We start from the raw sequence: 17,819 nt of genomic DNA, 5'->3' as shown, positions 1-17,819 counted from the left end.
TAATAATAATAATAATAATAATAATAATAAGATAGACATTTCACAACAAAACAACGTTTGGATATTACACACATGAAGCATCATAGGAGAAAAACATCCAAGAAATTTGACAATTTATTGCTTTTCTTATTGTTGATCCATTTTATAGCTTTGAAAATGGATTTCAGTTCCAGAAAAAAACACACAAATCTGGGATAGGACTTGGAAAATTGTTGTTTGTGAATAAAAAACTTAGTATAAAGAATAACAAAATGAAATACATATTTAAAATGATTGTTTTCTGTGTTACTATAGTAGCAAACGACATCTTTTAGATTAAGATCGTAAGGGATTTTATAGGTTTTTAAGAAGAAAGCCAAACTGCACACTCCCTCCTTCAAATACACAATGCGCACATGACGTCCCATTCGCAGACACAGTGCAGGAAGTTCAAACCCGAATTCAGTCGGACAACCTGTTGCAAGTCTTGCAGGAGTTCCCATTGTGAACAGAAAGCTGAAAATGTTTATTAATATAGAAAAACACTTCATGTCAAAAGACATTTAGTAAAATGGATTGAATTAATTCATGAAAAAAATGTTTGAAGTGGGAATTGAACCCTAATGTTCCACATACCTATTAATAGCTTTAACCACTCAACTATCGAGCTTTTGAGAATCGATCTCGAAGGGACCTTATGATGCACGTCATTGATATGGAATTGCTCGGACGGAGTTCCAAACTGATGCTCTGACGTGTGTGAGCTCCCAGTTAAGTGACTGACCACCAGTACCTGACATGCAGGCTGACCCTTGAACCTGGTGGTGAGTCGTGCTATCGGGCGAGGTCCCTGTGACTCAAGAGAGAATCCTCGGGGACGTCACGAAGCTGGGAATGCACTGGGAGTGGAAAGGAAGGGGCTGCGGGGGTAATAGTGAAATGCACATGTTCGGCGTCGATTGTTTTTGGATGTCTGAGTCTTAGTTTGGCGAGGACACGATCAGATAAGGCGTAGATACTATTATCGTGTTTAACCTTTGCACAGCGTGAAGGCACACGCGTTCGACCCGGCAGAGGAGACACTGCAAAGTAATGTGGGAAGTTTACAGAGCATGCAAATGTTGTGATTATATCACAAGCCCTCCCTTCGTTGCTCTCTCCTGATAATAATCAACTCCATAGTTTGGGCTACTTTTACTTAAAAATGTGACAAAGTGATAACATGTTTGAAAGCGACATAAAGTGTAGCGACAATGTCAATGTCGTAATATGGTCGCAAGTTCGCAACAAACAGAGAAATTCCAAGTAGGGTCATGGAAGGTTTCAATTTTCAACGTGTTGAATTTACTAGGAAATACAGTAGCGCCATCATGTGGCTAAAATAGACCCTGAAAAATGGTCCGTGGCACATTTCAAGAAAACAATCTAATCAAATTAAATTCAGCGCCACATCAAGAGTAATGATATATTGTATTTGTCTCAAATTTTGCTGTGTTTGGTACAACCCTATTACAGATACTTGGTACCTGAAAAACATTTGTTTAAAAAAAAAAACACATTGTTAAAAATATGTCAATTATAGAAAGAAAAGTGAATTTTATTTGAATATTTCTTTAATAAAGTGACAGAGTTGCAAATAACAAGGTTGGAAATCAATGCTAATGGAGTGTTTGGTATGCTAACAGCTAAATGCTATAGTAACCCATCAGGATTAAATTGAGTTAAAACTTTGAGTCATGAATGTCTTTTTCTGGTAATATAAGTAACAGCTAGGTTTGCATTGGTTTGCACGACACACTGCATTACAGCTAAAACATTTATTGATAAAATATGAAAAAAATACAAGAGAGGACTTAGCTACCTTATGTCGACGCATTTAGTAACAGCAGGGTTGTGCGTAAGGTTGAGAGTCAGACACAACTTCAGAACGCTGCTATTCAAAATATGTCTGTGACAGTTACAGAGAAGACATGTTTTTAAATTGATACCAAACCAAAGCAGCTGCTTTAAAACTTATTTTAGCTGTTACAGTGTTTTATATCCGTAATCTGGTCATCAAGAGGAGAAAACAAAAAGGCATCTTGAGAGCGATTTAGTATTTTAAATATTATTCTGTTTTACATCAGCTGCAATCACATTTCGATAATTTACACAAGTGCATGTTCCTGTATTTTGTGCAAAGATGTATCTTTTTCAAAAACTGCTTTCATCCCATACTACATAATTGTGCATAATTGTTACTTTTTCTGTGAGGCAAAAATCATCATCAAATGAAATAATATCCGTCTTAAAGACAAAGGCATTGCAAACACAGTAATTAGGAATAAAATGTAAGATTCAAATCAGACTATTGAAGGCAATACTATTTTTAAATATTCTTTTTTTTTTTTATATATAATCGTATGACACTGACAGTGATCTCATCTCGTTAAAGTGTGTTTCTAAATAGGTGCAAAATCTAATTTAAACATTTTAACTTCTAAACGTGGAACAGTGTCGAATCATCAAAATCATGTTTGCTGTATTGCTGTTCTTAAGCATTGGAATTGCACAGGTGTTTAAAAAAAAACTCAACAATGAATATATTGTATTGTAATAAAATGACATCTGAAAATTACCTCCTAAATCCTTTATTTATTTTTTGTAACCAATACGAAGGAAAAAGTATTATTTATAATTTTAATGATCACAGCTTACGACTGATGAAATCCCAAAATTCATCATCTCAAGAAACAGTAAACATTATTTCTAATTAAGTAGGAACTGGACTTCTGACAAGTATTTTCAGTTGTACTTTCTGAATTCCATCTATCCGTTTTCTATACTGCTTTTTGCAGGTGATCGCATGACCAAACTAGCATGCAATGGGAATACATGGTGGCAAAAACAACAATGGTGATTGTGCTTAGAAAGTCAGACAGGCAAAGTGGATGCGATAAATAATATTTGTACAGAGAAAGTCATTTTCGACCCAATGGAGTTCCAATTTGCCTTAATGTCGAATCCACATGAATAAAGTACATGAATAGAAAAGTATAGAATACATGCAATGTGTAATTTACAATCAAATTGACCTTTATATTAATAACTATGAGTTATTTCGCTAATAATAGGGATGAAAACTGTGTCCTTATACTAGTGTGCTTAATTGTCTTACTACTGAGGACAACGAGCACACAAACCTTGCACTGAATACGATGGATATGGAATAAATGCTGAAATGGACGTCCATCGTGATTACAGATGTAGAAGAGCGCCTCCGTGTTCATGTTAATGTCTTTGCGGGATTGGCTGTTTGAGGCAAAGCTGGTTGCTCCCGGTCACGATAGGTATCTGGCTGTGCATGTGGAAGTGGACCAGGTGACCCACACTATGAAAGGCCTGGTCACATGTCCGAACCTGCTCACACACACACATACACAGAAATGATGAGTTTTTACAAAGCTCGATTCAAGCTCGTGTTTTGTGTTTGTGACACCAACCTGGCCGTGCGGATCGACCAGCAGCAGGTGTCGCACCGTGGTTCCGTCCATCCCGCTGAGCACATACTGACCGCGGACCGAGCTGCTCTCTCGAACCAGGAAGTCTCCATTACAAGTGAGAAGGGACTCGGCCCGCTCTCGTTCTAATCTGAGTAAAGGATTGCGGTATTACAGGAATGTTGATGTCATTTATTGATGACATGACATATGCATATATGCAAATACAGTGAAGTCTTGAAAAAAAAAAGACCTCAAATCATCTTCCCCCATTGAAGTGAATAGAAACGGCATTAATCCGTTCCAGCCTCCACTCTGAGAAACCAATAATTTTGTATTTGTGTTTTTAACAAGGAACATTTTTCATGCTGCATCAATTGAATGGCCTTTGTGCAGCTCTTTATGGTGTACCCGCCTTGGCCACCTGGGGGCAATATAAGGCAGGGACACTTGACTCATTGAGCCATTTTCAGCAGTGAAAAGTTAATATTTTGTCCAGAATTAATTTGATAACTTCATTATTTTTCATGTACAATTAATACCTTTAAAAGCTATTTTTTTCCACTTGCCATCAACTGAAGATGACATCACCAGTGCTGAGGAAGTAGGTAACAACCAATCATGGCTCACCTGTTTTCTGGGTTTGGTCAGTAAACTGAGCCATGATTGGTCGTTACCTACTTCCTCAGCACTGGGGATGTCATCTTCAGTCGACAGTAAGTAGAAAAAAAATGTTTTTAAAGGTATTAATTGTACATGAAAAATAATGAAGTTACCACGTTATTTATAGACAAAATGTTAACTTTTTATTGCTGAAAATGGCTCTGAGTCAAGTATCCCTTTAATTGAAATGTCTCAACTCCTCTCACAGCTCATCAGGGCGACATTAAAATGAGCTGTTTTATGCAGAGGATAAAGAATATGTCCCCAAGAGTACTATTATATTGTGTGTGTGTGTGTGGGGGGGGGTGTATCATGATTTAATGCTTAGTGTGCCTGCCCTGGCCACCATGAGGCACTTTAATAATGTATAGCGATGCAAAAACAAGGAAAAGCAAAAATATGATAATAACCCACCTGCCATGAAACCAACACTCCTCCTGGATCAGGTTCTGGATGTGTGTTTCACAAGAATAAGAACACTGTTGACTCCACATCTCAGACTCCAGTAGGTCTAAAGCAGAAAGTTGGAGGAAATTCTCAACAATCAGTGGTGAGAAGTAATGAAGTACAAATACTATGTTACTGTACTTTAGTAGATTTTCAGGTACTTGGACTTAAGTTAAATATTTTTCGGACAGCTTTTATTTCCTATATTTGAACACAGAAATATGTACATTGTAGTCTTTTGTCAAAATAGTCCAACAACGCGACATAATAAAACAAACTTTTTTTTAAAGACAGGAAGAAAGAGAAGTAATGTCAAATGCAGTTGATTTTGATTGTTTGACATCTGTGGGACCCAAATAAGTAGTGTGAGAGTGTATCATTAATGTGTGAGAGCACAAGGTGACACAAGGTGAATACAGGGATCGCTACAAAGATGATGAATGTCATGAATGTCATGAATGTCATGACGTGAATGAACCTCCAGCTTCTGACATCCAAAATGTCCCTTTCTAATCTGAAAAAAAAATGTTTTGCATTTTTTTGTTAGCTCACTACATTAGCAATACTATGGAAACACTTTGCTTTGCATAAGAGCCAGCCTAAGCCAACACTAGCTTTTGTTTTGCTTTTTTCATTCTACCAAGTTATCAATATGGGCATTGTGTATAATTGACAAAAAAAAACATATATTAACTCATTCACTGCCATTGACGGCTATAGACATCAAAAATTCATTTGAACTATTTCTATTAGTTTAACTTTTTTTCCCACTTTTATTAACAAGAGTAGGAAAACCTAGAAACATTTATTTATTGTACATTTAGAACAGATATAAAATGTGTGATTAATCGTGAGTTAAATAGAGAAGTCATGCGATTAATTACAATTAAAACTTTTAATTGCCTGACGCCCCTAATTTTGAATAATATTTTTTTATTTTTTTAAAGAAAAGATTATTTAAAATAACAAAACATAATTAAAATTATAAAAAAGAAGAAATTATTCAAATTAAAAAATATATTGAAATCTTTTTTTAAGAAAAGATTATAAAAAAATAATTGAAATTATTTTTTTAAACATTAACAATAAAAAAAAATAAGAAATAAATAATTAAAATATTTAAATTTTTATTTTTAATTTTTAATTAATTGCATGACTTTACTTGTTAACTCACAATTAATCACAAATTTTATCTGTTCTAAATGTACAATAATTGTTTTCCTAAGTTTTCATAAAAAAAAAAAACTAATAGAAATAGTTCAAATGAATTTTTGACGTTTATAGCCGTCAATGGCAGTGAATGAGTTAAGGTACATTCTACAGTCTTACCTGCTTTACTTTTACTTAAGTAAAGGGGTTGGGTCGTTACTTTTACCAGAATCTTTTTTTTTTTGTGTCTATATAGTATACTTCTACTTAAGTATACCGAGCGTGAGTACTTTTGCCACCTCTGACAAATGCACTTGTAAATAATAACACAGCTAGCTGGTTCATCGATGTTTACACCGTGTTCCTGGCGGCCACAGATCCAACGGTTTGCTTAAAACATAATGCGGCATTTTTTCATCTTTTTTTTTTCCTGTATTCTAGTCTTGTCACTGTAAGTGTCATCAGTTTTCATGCAATGGCTAATGTCAAGGTATTGTAACGAAAAGTAGAACCAATTATGTATCTGGACTTAAGAGGCGTACCTGTTGTTTGAGCATCTTTATCCCGTGTGATGGAACAATTCTCATAGAGTGAAACACAAGGAGAGGAGCCAACCTGAAACAATAAAAGGCGAGTCATTCAAACAAACAAAAAAGTCCAAAGAAATTTCCCGTGAAATAAAAAAAATGCATTAGTTTAATAAAAATTCTACAATTTTTTGTTTAAGTGATTTTTTTTTACCTATTGGCAATAACCCAAGAACCAGGCAAAACAACGATAACAAGTTGCATGAGAGAAAATCATTTGGAAATGTTCTGTTTCTGCTTGCATAATTCAATTAAATATCAACAAAGAAAATATAGTAGTCCATTTTCCCAAATAAAATGATTACTCAATTACAATTGTTGTCTGAAAATGTAACTCTTATCACAAGTCTCACTAATCAAAAACCTTAATTTTGTCAACAACTCCATCCATCCACTTTGATGATCATTTCTCCTCTTCATTCGGGTCCCGGGTGAGCTGGAGCCTATCCCAGCGGACTTTGGCGAGAGGCAACGTACACCCTGGATTTGAAATGCTGAATAGTTTTTATTGTTACCTTTTCCGCCTCTGCCCTTGTGACCCGCAGGTCGTCTACTCCACCAAAGGGTGACATCTTCCCCGGAGTCACGTTGTAGTAGTGACGATGTTGACTGTTATCCTCGTCGGTTTCTTTTGGTTCCACTAAAGTCTCCGCCGGGATCCATTTGTTGCACATTCTTCGTGCTGATCTGCATGAAGATGATTCATTATGATCTGAATTTCTAAGAACTCACGAGGGGAAATGCAGTCTGTGAGTATCAAGTTATCATTTTTAAATGTTACATAACAAATGAGGAATTCTTATTGTCTAATCGGATTAATCTGCTTGTAATGTCATTTTCCTGGAAGTAACATTTGTCTAGGTAGGAATGGTTTAGCTTTTTACAGCCAGGGTAAATAAATAAACAAATTGAAACACCGGGCAACCAACAACAGGAGCAGACACAACGTTTGTCATGACGCAGACCTGGGATCAGTGGAGACGAGTGACGGCGCGTGACAAAGAAGCTGTTTGAACCGAGATTCAAAGGCCCAGCCGATGCTGCGGATGACCTCGGCTGCTCGGCCTTGCGGACACTCCAGGATGTGACAGGCTGGCACAAAGGCAAAAAAAAAAAAATGTATGGATACAGAGAGCAACATTGGGATTGGAGACAAAAGCAAGGATGCAATGTACCTCTTTGATTGGCTTGATCTTTGGCTACATATGCAATGTAGTCTTCCATGTCCTGCAAACACATTAATGCAGCAATGTGATTAAAGTCTCTTCTTTCATCAGGAAAAAAAGTATATTTCTATCTGCTTTCCGTTTTGCAGTAATTAGCATTAGAATATAGCTAAATGTAATCATTCACAAATCTATTTAGGATTCTGAATAATTGAGGGGTTTTTTTCAACATGGTCCTGGTTCATTTCCTATGCTCTGCTGCCACCTGCTGGCCGTTTGTGTAATAACTACCATTTCTTCAACTGTTCTTTGCGGTTGAGAGGCCGCATCAAAGCCTTCTGTATTCTTTTGCATAAAAAAACAAAACATTTATAAATACGTCTTTAAGACACTAAAAACATTTAAAATAGAACGTATTTATGCGTTTTTGGGAGCAAATTAAATAAATATAGGGGGGGGGATGTATATATACATAAACCATGATTTAATTCAAATGTATTGCACAAGAGAGATAAGCATAAATTGGACCTAATTTTTTTTAGAAAACAAACTATTCAAAAAGAATAGTTAAGACAACTGAACTAGGGCCTGACCGATTAATCGGCCACCGATTATAATCGGCCACCGATATAATCGCCCTAAACTGAACTGTACTTTACAATATGTAGTGTGCTAGATTTAAAAATAAGTTTAAGGTGACTGTGACATTACGCACGCACAGATTGAGTATTTATGTCAGTTTCTATTCTTTAGTGTAGTGGGGAAACAATCCAAAAATGGTTTCAAATTTCTGTACTTCACTCTTTCTTTTTCACTTGTTCTGTTATTGTACGCATGTATTTGAGAATATAGCAACTACTGCTCTCATTTTCTGTCAAATATGTCTACTTGCTTGTAGCATACATATAACTTTTTGTGGTCCTAAAAAATGATATAAGCTACCAGCGTCAAAGATCCTGCTATTATGAATCTTTTAAGACTTACGACCAATGAAGCTAGCGAGGCTAACCGCTAGCTCATCCGCCACCCGCATACTGTATTTTCGTACTCTCGGACCCGCGCAGATGTATGACGACCGTGTGGTGCTGTTAGCCAGAGAGTTTGCTGTTGGACAGAGCGTTAGAGGCCGATGACGGCAGCAGTCATGTGAGTGGGAGTTCTCTGTAAATCAGCTGATTGGAAGGCAAGATTGCCAATAACACGTGATTAGGGATTTGTTGACTTCAAGCTTTCATGCTTTCTCATGCTATGTAGTAGTGGCCAGCAAGTTGACTCATCGGTTCAACCCCTAACTTGTAAAATAATTGTAATTGTTTTTTTTAATTAGGTTTTAAATCTGTTTAACATTACAGATGTAATCTAACACAAACTCTGTGAAAATGTTCTTATGTGCCTGCTTATCGATTTTGAAGGCTTCTTTGACCATAAATCAGTCAGCAGGTTGTAATCTTGTGCTAATTAGCCTTTGACAGGTGCATCCGGAAGCATTTAACCGACAAGTAAAGCAAGCAACAACAACAACAAAACATGTTTATCAAGTAGAATTTTAGCCACATGGCAAGCGGCTGCTGCTGCTGCTGACATGAGCAGTTTTGATTTGTGCATCTAACAATTGGCCTACAGTGTAGACAACTTGGGATGAACTTTCCAATTTGTGCCATTTGTAAATCATTTTGTCTTGGAGGGAACCAGAAGGATGCGAGATAAGAGTAACTGCTTTAAAGATAGACTCTGCAAGGGGAAGATCGCGCTGGTGACCTTGCAGTGCAAATTATTAAAGGATGTCGAAGATTTAGGCTGGGGAAAAAAAATGACTCGTGCACGTCGCGTGGAAATACAAACATACCGGATCTCCCCCTGAGGCGAAGGAAATTGCCTGGGTGGAGTGCTGGGCGATTCTCTGGGAAAGAGAAAGGGACATACAAATGTATGACAGAACTTGCGTCGCGTCGGTGTGTTGGGTTCAAGTGCTCACCTGCGAGGATGCAGCGAGAAGCGTGAGCGTGTCTGCGGAGACGCTGAGGATGATCCGCCGGCCCGAAAACTGCAGGTTGCTGCGACCCAGCACACAAGACAGCTGCTTGTGTCCAGGCTGACCATGACACACAAAAAGGGGTCAGTTGTGCAAAGCTCTTTCCCTTTTACTGTGAGTGTGTGTATGAGCGTGTGTCAGGGGCACAATTCAGGAATACCTCTCACACACGCTACTAAATTTATTTTCACCCTCATACACAAGTAAAATGTATGTATGCTCACATAAAAACTGAAACACTCATACGCACTACTAAAACACTCTCACATGCACACACATTTGTCTTTGTATCTTAGTGGGGACATTTCATTGACATAATACATTTCCAACACCACCAAAAGTCGGCCCCCACATTGATAGTTAAACCTGGAATAAGGGCCCCATAATGTGGCAAAAACAAACACTCTGATCCACACCACTGAGACATTGTCACACACAATACTGAAACTCCCTGATACTGTATGGAAATGCTCTCACACATTAACTCATTCACTGACATCGACGGCTATAGACGTCAAAAATGAATTTGAACTATTTCTATTAGTTTAAAATTTTTCACACTTTTGTTAACAAGAGTATGAATACCTATATATTTTTTTATTGTATTAGAACAGATATAAAATTTGTGATCAATCGTGAGTTAACTAGTGCAGTCATGCGATTAATTATGATTCAAAATTGTAATCGCTTGACGGCCCTAATTTTTAATAATCCTTTCTTTAATTAAAAAAAAGATTATTAAAAATAAATAAAGAAAAGATTATTAAAAATTAGGGACATCAGGTGATTAAAATTTGGAATTGTAATTAATCGCATGACTTCACTAGTTAACTCACGATTAATCACAAATTTTATATCTGTTCTAAATGTAAAAAAAAAAATTCTAGGCTTTCATACTAAAAACTCAAAACAAAACAAAAACACATAGAAATAGTTCAAATTAATTTTTGACGTCTTGCTGTCAATGGCAGTGAATGAGTTAATGACACACTCTCACACAAACAAAAAATGCTCACAGGTACACTACTGAAACTTGTAAACACACTACTGAAAAACTCTCACACATGCTAGTACCCCCTCACACATTAGTGACACACTCTCACAATCACACTACTGAAATACTCTTACGGGATATGCAATTTCTTTAATACATGCTAATGAAACACTCAAACAATCCTGTGACACCCTGACACTACGTAAATGCTCTCACACTAAATGACACAGTCTCGCACTCAACACTTGAAACTCGCAGCCACTCTATAGAAATGCTCTCACACATTACTGACTTAATCTCACATTTAATGACACACTCTCGACCAAACATGTGACACACTCACACAATACTAAAACATTCTCACACACCAGACTGAAATGCCCTGACACTCTCCGGTGATGCTCTTACACATTAGTGACAGTCACACACACACAATAACATTTTAACTGAAATGCTTTCACACAAACTACTAAAATAGTCACACTACTGTAATGCTTTCATACACACTACTGACATTTCTTTTGATCTCACATACAATTGAAATGCTCTCAGGAATATCATTGATATTTTGTTGTTGTATACGCAACTCTAGTCCACACTACTATAATGATCTTCTTTTTTTTTTTTTTGCTCACAACACTACTAAAAGGTACAGTAATTCAGTGTAAGAGCACATTTCGGTATATTATATGAATGTATTTCTGTAGGATGTGTGAAATGCTCGAGTGCCGGTGTGTGCCTTACACTCTTTGTTTTCACTGCGGTCTTTGCGGTTGTCCTCTTGCAAAGTCTGTTGATTGCCTCTCTGCACAACACACAATAATTGTACACACACAGGCCCTTTAAAACAAAATAATGTAAATAAAATATGTTTGGGTTTGTTTGTTTTTTTATCAAAAATTGAAATCTGAAAAATACTATTAAAATAATGTTCATGTTTCTTGTTTTATACCATAATATACCAACAACTCTAAAAGAGACGTACTTTTCACTGCGCTTTGTTTATAACGTGATTTGAGAAATTAGGATGTTACAACAATACAAAATGATTTAACAGTTAGTTTGACAAATCACTCTGTTCTTCAGATGAGTTATCAGATGAGTTATCACATGTTCCCATCCATCCCGAGAATCCGGCTGAGTCAAGCAAGTTAAAACATTCTCACACATTGTGAACTCTCGGATTTTATGCAGACGTTCTGTCATGTAACGCGTCGTCAGATTATAGATTCAACTTCCCACAAGTGGGTCACGTGTTACAAAGCTCCACCTTGCTCCGTTGGAAAATTCAATTGATGCTTACCCAGTCACGAGCCTGCAAAAGTAACTCAATAATATAATCATATTATAATATAGCACAGAGTAGCTGTATCTTGCTGTAAAATATTAGCTTTTACTGCCAATGTGACGGATTTAACATGACAATATGAATTAACTGTCTGTTCAAATAATAGTTTCAAGATGACAGAAATTGTATTTTGGCCTGTAAGAAGGAGCAGTGGCGTGCAAAAGACAGCGGATAACCCCTGAAAAAAATATGCCCCCCCCCCAAACTCCTCCCATTGGCCCCACCCTCTGCACGCCCCTGATGAAGAGAAATGTGTCTGTGGCATTGCCATGGTGAACGGCAACTGTCAAAACCCCGTGTTAATGCCACACACGCATCTCCAAGAACAAAACAGTCGACTAGCGTCAGATTTACAAGCCTAATAAAGCGCTTCTGAATTGTTAGTGTGCTCGTGTAGCGTAATCCGTTTCCACCGATATTCATGAGTTATTCATTATTGTGTTATGCCCACCGGCGCCGTTTCAGTGTAGCAATGTGATGTTCATGAACAAATTGAGTCTTTCGAACGGCTCTTCAATGTGAACGATGGGAATCGAGTCTACTCTCAGTTTAAAACAACTGCTTGGCACAAAGATGCCATCAGATGGTGCCAAAGCAATATTTTATGACAACCGGCTTTGACACGAGCATAATACAGCAAATAGGTGAGATTTTAGCCATTAACGGAGGATATGTACCCCCCCCCCAAAAAAAAATCAGCAAAAATAAATAAACTTGCAAAATTAGTATCAAATACTTAAGTCACTAAATCAAATGTATATTATTTTAGACCTTTTATCTTATATGGTGGTTCTTGGACTTTTGAGTGACCCTACTTAGCTATTGCTCTGCTAATTTGTTGTCTTGAGTTCCAAGCGTCAAATGGTGACAAACTTAACAAAAGGCCGCAGATAGCAAAAAAAACTTCCCCAAAAAATAAGTCAACGGCTTGCCTCAAGCTGTTTATTGCCATTCCCATAAACAAAGAGAATTACACAGTAATCTATTCGACCAAATCACATATGTCCGCTAACAGACAGGCTAACAAAACTAGCATCAGAGTTGCGATGGATTTTTGAACACAGACAGCGAAGCAAACATGTGGGCAGACATCATCACGATTCGTAAAGGCATGCATTCTTTATCATCTGCGAAAAACAAATATTACAGCAGCTTACATCGTCACGTAGTCGTGAAACACTTCATGTTTTGTGCATGTCTGCTTTGTACTGCCCCCAGGTGGCCAAAGCATGCACACCAGAAAGAGGGCAAACTGTTTAATTCTTTATATTCTATTTGTGTTATTGTTATTGTATGTTTTTATAAAATACAATACTATAGGGTGCTATTTGCTATAGGGTGTTTTTTTTTAGGGGGCGGGGGGTGTAAAGGATGAAGGATATTTGTTTGTCAAGGCACTACTGTATTTTGCCTATTAACATACCCAATAAACAACCATAAAAATTAAAGACTGCTAAAAAAGAAAAATTGTGAGTAAACATACCAATTCAGCAGGAGATCAAATGATTATTATCCCTCACTGTATGCTTGTGATTATACCGTCCGTCTGTGTCTCTGACTTTTTCTTGGAAAAGCTTTTCTTCTCCTTGAAGACAAGCTGCACATAATGGATTTAAGTCTCTCTCTCTCCCTCTCCCTACTTCCTCTTTCGTAATAAGTGTATGTGAAATCATTAGGAGGAAATTCACCTAATTGGATTTTCTGGCCAATTTCTTGTGCAGTAAACTTGCAAACAGAGGTTGCTATGGTCATGCCAACTGTGGCATCCTGCAGTGAGACGTCACTGGGGAACGATCTCACACGTTTCATTTACTGTCTCTTCCTCTTTGGAGATGTTTTTTTTTTTTAGGAGTGCACGGATGCAAATAAAACATGTAACGGGTAAGAACCTACCGTGTTACTTGCTTTCTTGTATCAAAGTCGAGGGTTCTCATGGACTGGGTCACCTCCACGCTACCCATATACTGAGAGAGAAAAGCACAACAGAGTTACTGATTCAAGTGAGAAAGACAATCTCAGATGGCGTTATCACTAAAAAGTATATTTGGTTTTGTTGTACGGTAAGCCACTGTAAAATAAAAAGCTTTACATTGAATTAAATGAGGATTGCGCATAAAAATTAAATACAAAGAAGCTTTGGAGCAGGATCTTCGAATTAGTTTCACATTCAGTGAGGCAAAAATCCATTTGTCATTGAGTGCGAGGGACTCTCTTATCCAGTTCAGAGTGTCGCAAAGAGTGTATCTTCATAATCATAAATCCAAACTATCCACAGTACTCTAGTATTGACCGTACTTGTTGTGACCGATGACAATCGACAGAGGCCACTTTGATACGCCTGTTCTGGCTCTGCCACAAGTATTTGTTACGCATTTTCCGTCACTTGGGGTAAAAATGACCGTATCCACGTGTTACATTTTGGGGTTCTGGCTGAGCCATTGCAACTACCTGCCGGGGCTCAGAGAGTCGTCGCCTTCTGCTTTTGCAGTCTCTCTACAGAATCGCTTTGGATTAAAGATGTTCTGTTTTAATTTAATGTGTGAGGAGGTACTCTGAGTGGGCGTTTCATCGGGTGTGGGGGTATTTTTTCACATTCTTTTACTATCAACATATATTTGATATAATATATATATATTATTGGTCTATATGTTTTGCATGCTGTCTTTTGCATACTGTGACAGCGGAGAAAGGGTGGATTGTGTTCCGTTTTTAGTTTCCTGTTTTTTTGTTGTTGGACACCTTTTGTGTATTATCTATAAATACATTCAACACAATTTTTTTTAGTACCAATTATACCTAAATCAAGTCCTCCACAGTGAAATACAACTAAACTCAAATGGGTTTTTAAACAAATGTTTATAATTATGTAGAGTGGGGAGAATACAATCCATCTTTCACTTTCATTTGAGCATTTATTCGATATTCTTTTTTTTTGTTTTTGTTTTTGTTTTTCGGAGAGCTCAGTTAATTTGGTAATTTTCCTGACTTGACATGTCATCATCATTGCTCTTTTTTATTTATTTATTTATTTATTTATTTTTATACATTTTTATTTTGTATGTGGGTGTGTATGTGCTTGTGCGTGAGTGTGTATGTATTAGTTCACCTAAAACCTATTAAAAAATCCCATACCGTTCACCTAAAACGAACACCCAGAAACAGCTAAATATTCGATATTCTTGACATCCGGCTTAAGATCCGTGTACTGGTACACTCTTTGTCCTCACTAGTCAAACGATTCAGCACAACAAGAGAATGACTGTGTCTTACTACTACAGTGGACCCCCGCAATTTGCAAATCACGAGGAAAGGGGACACGACTGGCCCACGAATAGTGAAAGTCCACGTATGATTGACACCCATTGAAATGCATTGAGGGAAAAAAATGATAATACAATACATTTTTAAGTCCCCCCCCCCCCCAAAAAAAAAATACTGATAAACATTCAATAAACGTTTTCCATGAAGATTGTGGGAAGCAACAAACAAACAAACAAACAAAATTGCACTGAACTGTATCGTTTTTACCGAGTTTCATCTTCTTTTCCATTGAAATAAGTCGAAATGCCATTAATATGTTTTAGCCTAAAAATAACAAAAAATTGTTGTAATGTATATGTTAATTCACTTTTAGCACTCCAGTTAGTACAAGCACAAAAAGCAATGCAACGTAAATGCTATTTAGCGTTAGCATTAAGCTAGAGGACTGAAAAGCTAAGCTATGTGGTTGTTTTAAATAAATAAGGTGTAATTCTCTTTGTGTAATGTTTAGTTTGACAGTAAACCCCAACTGAAAGTGACAATAAACAGCTTCAAGCCTCTTTCTGGAATATATATATAAAAAATTATATATTTTTTTTTTACTATTTGCCAAACTGCTGCTTTCAGTTGAGTTCACAGCCACCATACCGGTCGTGTATCTCGTGCCTGTGCTTGCAAGTCAAAGCGAAAGTCTCTCTTAAATCAGGTCATCACTGCTATAAAACAGCAGAACCTAAACGGCTTCACACACATACACACACACACCAGAATCAAGAATCAACGTGTGCAAAGGTGTAGATGGGAGTGTAAAGGACATACGTGTGCTTGTTGACATTCGCTGCGAAGAAGACCTACACTTAATCATTAGGTTCTTGGTTACCAGCTTCACGCACACACATATACACTCACACTAGCAACAGAGACGCGTCGACGAGCGCAGAGCCAGGATGAGTCACTACTGCCTACACAGAAAGCTGTCTGAATGGAGGGCGTGAAGTGTGTGTGATGGTGGCTACGGAGTATAGCAGGAGTGTCACCCCAATTGACCAAAAGGCTAAAAATCCAAATGTTAGTGTCATGTACCTTGATGTGATGGTGGACCACCCTATGGACCACTGAAGAGCACTGCTTGCATTTGTGTCGAGCGCAAGAAGGACAGCTGGCCGTCCCGGGAAAGCTACACATGCAATTGAAGGTGATTGGTCGTTTTGGAGGATTGGTCACACTCCCCTCTGGGTGCCTATCAACGCTTTCGGCCCCAGGAGGCCCACTCAGCCCCTGTGGGGGACTTTGTGATGGGACGTCCCTTGTGGCGGACGGCGCGTCGTGAGAGAAATCAGAGTCAAAGTGAAGCGACCAGTCGTCCAGGGAGGTTCTTGAATCGTGCAGACGGCTGTATTTAGTGCGCTTCAGCATGCTTGGACAAGGGAGAGGTACGTTCAAACACATGCAGCACGAGTAGAATGTCTGACTGTACAAGATATACCTGGCTTGGGTTCTGTTGTGTGATGTCCTTAGAAAATGAGTGGATGGGACACAAGAGTGAACTAGAATTAGAAAGCAGTCGCATTACTGCTCAACAAACTGGGTTAGGATGCAAAAATGGTACTCACCAGCATGCAACATCCCACGTAGTTTAAAGTCCAGGCTGCTTCACTAAAGTGAAAATAAAAAATAAAATAAAAAATGGAAGAGGTCACCTGTCCTCGACTACTTTCCTCCCCTGTTCTCAGCGCAGCTTTATGAATGAACTGGAAGCTCCCGTTTGTGAATGAGTCGCTGTGTGCAGATGAGCGTGTGAATGGAGCAGAGAGATTGACAGGCAGCCCCCGGTTCCTCCTCCTACTCCACCCCTCCCTCACCTAAAACTACTGTCCAATCACAGGAGGATTGAGTGACTCATGCTGTACGCACGCACATACGCACGCATGCACATACACACAAACACACGTAGAGACACGCGCGCGCACGCACGCACAAACACTTGTCTTTGTATCATCGTGGGGCCATCTCATTGACATGATGCATTTGCTAGCCCCTTCCCCTAACCCCAATCATCCAAAATGATTGCCTACCCCAATTTCTTATTCTAACGTCCTCAACCATAACCCAATTCAAATCTAAACTCCAAAACCAAATCTTGACCCTCAAAAAGAGGTCTGGACTTGAGGGGACCACCAAAATGTCCCCACAATTTCAAGTCGGTCCCCACAATGGTAGTTAAATCTGGAAAAACACGTGTATGGGCCCCACAATGTAGCAAAGACAAAAGCACGCGCACGCAATTTAAGATACCGAGAGTGTTTTAATTCATTTAATTAGACTGCTGTATACTGGCTACGTTTACACCGCATGATGTAATATCCAATTCGTTATTTATTTTTTCAAAATCCTTTTTTTTTTGTAGCTGTTCGCGTCACAAAAAAAGTGAAGAATTCTAATTGTGAATTGCAACCGTGAATTAATACGCATGCACACAAAACACAACGTCATGTGGCTGTGTTTTCAAAAGGAGCCCCGTGTGTCTCATTCCTGACACATTTGAGGCCAATTAGAAGGATTTACGTGTGCCTGACCGGACCACTATCCGCATATTTTTTTCCATTTCTAAAGCATAATTTCGCCACTGACTTTTCTTTGTCATCCTCCTTTGCTTTTTGCGCCGTCTATATGTTGTCGAACATTGACGTTTGTTTGTCGCCTTTTGATGACGT

At 38.0% G+C, this 17,819-nt stretch overlaps 1 protein-coding gene across 5 annotated transcripts; it reads right to left on the bottom strand.

Annotated features, from left to right (window-relative positions):
- Positions 1 to 173: 173 nt before the first annotated feature.
- Positions 174 to 17,804, bottom strand: LOC147177199 (SHC-transforming protein 1-like). Of its 5 annotated transcripts, XM_086072448.1 has the most exons (15): positions 17,737 to 17,804; positions 16,719 to 16,761; positions 16,592 to 16,618; positions 16,189 to 16,522; positions 13,738 to 13,808; positions 11,241 to 11,301; positions 9,446 to 9,562; positions 9,317 to 9,370; positions 7,480 to 7,531; positions 7,270 to 7,396; positions 6,820 to 6,991; positions 6,260 to 6,332; positions 4,536 to 4,632; positions 3,462 to 3,609; positions 174 to 3,378 (listed from the first exon to the last, which is right to left on the bottom strand). In XM_086072448.1, the coding sequence occupies exons 4-15, from the start codon at positions 16,519 to 16,521 to the stop codon at positions 3,250 to 3,252; spliced, it is 1,434 nt and encodes a 477-aa protein (XP_085928574.1). In that variant the 5' UTR covers position 16,522; positions 16,592 to 16,618; positions 16,719 to 16,761; positions 17,737 to 17,804; the 3' UTR covers positions 174 to 3,249. The 5 variants fall into 5 exon arrangements, with proteins under 5 accessions (XP_085928574.1, XP_085928571.1, XP_085928573.1 ...); XM_086072445.1 differs by lacking the exon at positions 17,737 to 17,804 and having other exon boundaries at positions 16,592 to 16,652; positions 16,719 to 16,907; XM_086072447.1 differs by lacking the exon at positions 17,737 to 17,804 and having other exon boundaries at positions 16,719 to 16,907.
- Positions 17,805 to 17,819: the final 15 nt, after the last annotated feature.

The sequence above is a fragment of the Leptonotus elevatus genome, chromosome 3 (assembly GCF_054856555.1).
Source record: "Leptonotus elevatus isolate MCC_2025b chromosome 3, RoL_Lele_1.0, whole genome shotgun sequence".
In the NCBI taxonomy this organism is placed as follows: Eukaryota; Metazoa; Chordata; class Actinopteri; order Syngnathiformes; family Syngnathidae; genus Leptonotus; species Leptonotus elevatus.
Note: the sequence above shows the minus strand (reverse complement) of the source record. Positions and strands in the feature narration are given on the sequence as shown.

What these genes read in the sequence shown, in the direction of transcription:
- LOC147177199 (XM_086072444.1), bottom strand. An exon ending in AGATCAAGCCAATCAAAGAG is followed by an intron (nt 7,397 to 7,479) that starts GTACATTGCATC and finishes CCTTTGTGCCAG; the next exon opens with CCTGTCACATCCTGGAGTGT. An exon ending in CAAGGGCAGAGGCGGAAAAG is followed by an intron (nt 6,333 to 6,819) that starts GTAACAATAAAA and finishes TTATTGTTTCAG; the next exon opens with GTTGGCTCCTCTCCTTGTGT.